The sequence below is a fragment of the Macrobrachium nipponense genome, chromosome 10 (genome assembly GCF_015104395.2).
Source record: "Macrobrachium nipponense isolate FS-2020 chromosome 10, ASM1510439v2, whole genome shotgun sequence".
Lineage (NCBI taxonomy): Eukaryota > Metazoa > Arthropoda > Malacostraca > Decapoda > Palaemonidae > Macrobrachium > Macrobrachium nipponense.
In genome coordinates this window covers 72,910,111-72,916,110 of record NC_087204.1, presented here as the reverse complement: position 1 = coordinate 72,916,110, position 6,000 = coordinate 72,910,111, and the positions used below count along the sequence as shown (strand labels likewise).

The following is a 6,000-nucleotide window of genomic DNA, read 5'->3' as shown; positions in this document are numbered from 1 at the left end:
GAGAGAGGAAGAAGAGAGAAGCCCTCGAGAGAGAGAGAGACGAGAGATAGAGAGAGAGAGGAGAGAGAGAGAGAGAGAGAGAGAGAGAGAGAGAGAGAGAGAGTCTGGAGCTCATTAAAGTTAAAATTACACAGGAAGGCGTTTAATTTCTTAAGAAATTGGACATTAAAACAGATAGGAGAAAAAAAAAAACTAATTTCTATATAAAGGAAACACTATGGATAAAAAAAAATAGTTGCAAGACCTTAGCCTCATTTCTTTAAAAGGCCGGATTTCCTGCTCGTTCTGAAAAAGTCATAACAATAGAAAAATTGATATCACTTATTTCTGTTAATCCGCTCTCACATGAGCACAATTTTACATCATTAAGCATCCTATGGCAATGTCACATGGCACTTACTGAACATTCCTTACCATCTTATGACAATATCACATGAGCACATTGGCATCATTTACCATTATAAATTAGTGTTCCAAGAGCACATTCTTTAGCATCCAATAGTAGTGTCACATGAGAGCATTATGTGATATTCTACAGCATCTCATGGGAGTGTCACATGAGTGCATTACTCAACATTCAATAGTATCTCACGGAAGTGTCATAAGAGCGCATTATTTGACATTCTTTATCATCTCATGGCAGTGTCACATGAGCCTGTTATTTTCAATTCTTTATCACCTAATGGCAGTGTCACATGACCATATTATGTAACATTCTTTAGCATCACATGACAGTGTCACAAGAGCACATATTTGACATTCTCTAGAAACTAATGGCAGTGTCATATGAGCACATTATTTGGCACTTTAGCATCTCATGGAAGTGTCTCATAAGCACATTATTTGACAATCTTCAGCATCTCATGTCAGTGTCACATCAGCATGCTGAAATCCTTCAGAGCCTCATGGCAGTGTCACATGAGTACACTAACATTCTTCAGCATCTCATGGCAGAGTCACATAAGCACACAAATTCTTCAGCATCTCATGGCAGTGTCATGATGCTACAGCTAACATTCTTCGAGCATCTGCGGAGGAACAGTGTCACATGAGTACACTAACATTCTTCAGCATCTCAAAGCAGTGTCACATGAGTACACTAACATTCTTCAGCATCTCAAGGCAGTGTCACATGAGCACACTAACATTCTTCAGCATCTCAAGGAAGTGTCACATGAGTACACTAACATTCTTCAGCCTCTCAAAGCAGTGTCACATGAGTACACTAACATTCTTCAGCATCTCAAGGCAGTGTCACATGAGCACTAACAATCTTCATTCGTCAAGCATCTCAATAGCAGTGTCACATCGAGCACGACAATTATTCAGCATCTCATGGCAGTGTCACATGAGTACTACTTCCATTCTTCAAGCATCTCAGCAGTGAGGGGGTCACATGAGCACACTACCATTCTTCAGCATCTCAAAGCAGTGTCACATGAGCACACTACCATTCTCTTCCGCATCTCAAAGCAGTGTCACTGAGCACCACTTAACATTCTTCAGCATCCCTCAAGGAAAGTGTCACATGAGCACACTAACATTCTTCAGCATCTCAAGGCAGTGTCACATGAGTACACTACCATTCTTCAGCATCTCAAGCAGTGTCACATGAGCACACTAACATTCTTCAGCATCTCAAAGCAGCTGTCAACATGAGCAACACAAATTATTCAGCATTCTCAATGGCAGTGTCACATGAGTACAAACTACCATATCTCAGCCATCTTCAAGGCCAGTGGTTCACATTGAGGCACACTACCATTCTTCAGCCATTCTTCAAAGCAGTTTTCACATGAGCAACCACTACCCCATTCTTCAGCAATCTCAAAGCAGCTGTCACATGAGCACATAACATTCTTCAAGCATTTCCCAAGGCAGTTGTCACACTGAGTACCACTACCAATTTTTCTTCAGGCCATCTCAAAGCCAGTGTCACATGAGCACACTAACATTCTTCAGCATTCTTCAAAGCAAGTTTCACATGGAGATACAACTTACCATTCTTTAGGCATTCAAGGGCAGTGTCACATGAGCACACTACCATTCTTCAGCATCTCAAGGCAGTGTCACATGAGTACACTACCATTCTTCAGCATCTCAAAGCAGTGTCACATGAGCACACTAACATTCTTCAGCATCTCAAAGCAGTGTCACATGAGTACACTACCATTCTTCAGCATCTCAAGGCAGTGTCACATGAGCACACTAACATTCTTCAGCATCTCAAAGCAGTGTCACATGAGTACACTACCATTCTTCAGCATCTCAAAGCAGTGTCACATGAGTACACTAACATTCTTCAGCATCTCAAGGCAGTGTCACATGAGCACACTACCATTCTTCAGCATCTCAAAGCAGTGTCACATGAGCACACTACCATTCTTCAGCATCTCAAAGCAGTGTCACATGAGCACATTAACATTCTTCAGCATCCCAAGGCAGTGTCACATGAGTACACTACCATTCTTCAGCATCTCAAAGCAGTGTCACATGAGCACACTAACATTCTTCAGCATCTCAAAGCAGTGTCACATGAGTACACTACCATTCTTCTCAAGATCTCAAGCAGTGGTCACATGAGCACACTTACCATTCTTCAGCATCTCAAACGCAGTGTTCATGAGGTACACTACCCATTCTTCAGCATCCTCCAAAAAAGCGGTTGTCACATGAGCACCACTAAACATTCTTCAGCATCAAGGCAGTGTCACATGAGCACACCTTAACAATTCCATTCAGCATCTCAAAGGCAGTCCACATGAGTACACTACCATTCTTCGCATCTCAAAGCATGTTTCCACATGGGCACACTAACATTCTTCAGCACTCAAAGCGAGGTGTTCACATGAAAGTACACTACCATTCTTCAGCATCTCAAAGCAGTGTCACATGAGCACACTAACATTCTTCAGCATCTCAAAGCAGTGTCACATGAGTAACACTTACATCTTCAAAAGCATGTTCAAGCGGCGCTTCACATGCACCATTAACATTCTTTCGCATCCCAAGGGCAGTGTCACATGAAAGTACACACCTTTCTTTCAAAGCATCTCAAAAGCGTGTCCACATGAGCACACTAACATTCTTCAGCATCTCAAAGCAGTGTCACATGAGTACACTACCATTCTTCAGCATCTCAAGGCAGTGTCACATGAGCACACTACCATTCTTCAGCATCTCAAGGCAGTGTCACATGAGTACACTACCATTCTTCAGCATCTCAAAGCAGTGTCACATGAGCACACTAACATTCTTCAGCATCTCAAGGCAGTGTCACATGGAGGCACACTAAACATTCTTCAGCTCTCAAAGCCAGGTGTCACATGAGTACACTACCATTCTTCAGCATCTCAAGGCAGTGTCACATGAGCACACTAACATTCTTCAGCATCTCAAAGCAGTGTCACATGAGTACACTACCATTCTTCAGCATCTCAAAGCAGTGTCACATGAGCACACTAACATTCTTCAGCATCTCAAAGCAGTGTCACATGAGTACACTACCATTCTTCAGCATCTCAAGGCAGTGTCACATGAGCACACTAACATTCTTCAGCATCTCATGGCAGTGTCACATGAGCACACAAATTCTTCAGCATCTCATGGCAGTGTCACAATGAGCACACTACTATTCTTCAGCATCTCAAGGCAGTGTCACAGGAGCACATTGACATTCTTAAGCATTTTATGGCAGTCACATGAGCACACAAATTCTTCAGCATCTCATGGCAGTGTCACATGAGCACACTAACATTCTTCAGCATCTCATGGCAGTGTCACATGAGCACACAAATTCTTCAGCATCTCATGGCAGTGTCACATGAGCACACTAACATTCTTCAGCATCTCATGGCAGTGTCACATGCGCACACAAATTCTTCAGCATCTCATGGCAGTGTCACATGAGCACATTGACATTCTTCAGCATCTCATGGCAGCCTTCAGTATATGAAGGTAGTGCCGCATGACAACATTCTCTGGGACTTTTAGCAACTCGCTTTCAAACTTTGCATCATATATATTATCAATATTCTACAACGTATGAAAACGTCATTCACGTTCGTTAAGGTGATACTACACTATCAAAAACAGGATGTTGAAAGGTCCAAAAATCAAACTTAGTTTTTTTCCATTCATCCCTGATACCCACCACCTCTCAGTAACAGTGCATATTACTTTATTACTTCTTTACTCTATCCACGACATGCTTCAGAAAAGCTCCTCATGGATGTCAATGCAATTTTGTAGAGGACGACTGAAGTCTGTCAAGAAACAGTTGACCAGATTTGGAAGGAATTCGTTTCCACATACACTGCTTGCTTTTTTTCCTTTCTTTCCTTTTTTTACCGGGAAACGGATCCAGAAGGTTTGTTCGTTCATTCCTTTGCTTGTTCTCCGATGCCGGAAGTTATCAGCTGTATGTGAGTATATGTGCGTGTGTGTTTTCTAGCCTTTGTTTCCTGTAAACAAAGCTTCTCACCCGAGCAAAGGCAAACAGGTAAAACGCTGCAAACATCCAAAGAGGCTTTCGCAGATCGATAATACTCCTGTGCCATTCCCTGCAGAGGAGAGGCAACGGGTAAAGCCTTCTGAGCTGCCAGGGAAGAGGGAGGAATAATAAAGGAGCAGGAGGAGGAGGAGATATTAATAAACAAGGAGGAACAGTGGGTGGGGGGGGGAGGGGTTGGGAAGGACTGAAAAAAGGATGAAATAGGGAAGAGAAAACGGGAAAAGAGGAGGGTATGAGATATTGAGGGAGAAATCATGGAATGATGATGTGGAGGAGTAGTGGAAGGAAGAAAGGAAGAAAGGTAGGAAGAAGGAAGGAAGGTTAAATAATACGAGAGATAGAGTGAGGGAGAAAGGATAGAAGGATTAAGAGGAGGAGGAGTTACTGAAAAGAGGGAGGGAAGGAGCAAGGATAATTAAAAAGAGAAATAGAATGAGGTAGAAAGAATGGAATGAGAAGGAGTTGCTGGAAAGAAGGACGAAGCAAGGATAAATAAGAGAAAGTGAGGGAGAGAGGACAGAATAAAGAGGGGAGTAGGAGTTATGGAAAGGAAAGAAGGGAGAAATAAGGATAAATAATAAGAGAAAAGTTACCTGATAGAGAAAGGATGTGAAGAAAGAGTTATTTGAACGTACACACGAGAAAAAGGGACTAAAAATGCACCAGAGAGAGAGAGAGAGAGAGAGAGAGAGAGAAGAGAGAGAGAGAATCCGATTGTGACAAATCGGTCAAGGCAAGTGAATAATCCCTTGCTGAGTCACGGAAAAAGATTTTTCATATGTGTAGTAGATGGAGTGTCCCTTCCCCCACTCCCGGAATCGTTGCTCTCTCTCTCTCTCTCTCTCTCTCTCTCTCTCTCTCTCTCTCTCTCTCTCTCTCTCTCTCTGTGGCAGTTCAAATACAGAAACAAGAAAACGGTGCTGAAGCTCTACACATCAATAGTTAGACCTCATCTTGAATATGCAGTACAGTTTTGGTCAGCAACACTAAGAGAAGATATAAATAGATTACAAGGGGTACAAGCAAGAGCCACAAAGTTAATTCCATCCATCAGGCAAATAGGTTACGGAAGAGGACTAGAGAGATTGAACATGTATGGCTTAGAAACACGACGATTGCGAGGACAACTAATAGAAACACTTAAAATACTGAAAAGCATAACAAAAGTTGACAGTAACCTATTTACGTTAAACGAAAACCAGACAAGAATAATGGATGGAAACTAAAACTGAATAGATACAACACATCCCACTGTGGGAACATCTTTACATACAAGATATGTGACACTTGGAATAAACTGCCACCAAAAGTTGTAAACAGCAACAGTGTGGAAGTTTAAAAGAAAGCTAGACAGAATCATTAGGACACTGTGAATGCACAGTAAAACCTGCTCCTAGAGATAAGTGAGCACACGATGTCTCCTCGGAAGGACTAACAAGCCTTTGAGACATCCTGATCCTTGTAACTTGTAACACACACACACACTC

At 42.1% G+C, this 6,000-nt stretch overlaps 2 protein-coding genes across 6 annotated transcripts in view; one reads left to right on the top strand and one right to left on the bottom strand.

The window, feature by feature from the left end:
- LOC135223692 (uncharacterized) overlaps window positions 1-6,000 on the bottom strand; it is a 299,245-nt gene that overhangs the window by 271,360 nt on the left and 21,885 nt on the right. The window lies entirely within an intron of this gene.
- Window positions 1,049-3,745, top strand: LOC135224004 (uncharacterized). Its single transcript, XM_064262928.1, has 3 exons — window positions 1,049-1,383; window positions 2,012-2,627; window positions 3,350-3,745. The coding sequence occupies exons 1-3, from the start codon at window positions 1,049-1,051 to the stop codon at window positions 3,743-3,745; spliced, it is 1,347 nt and encodes a 448-aa protein (XP_064118998.1).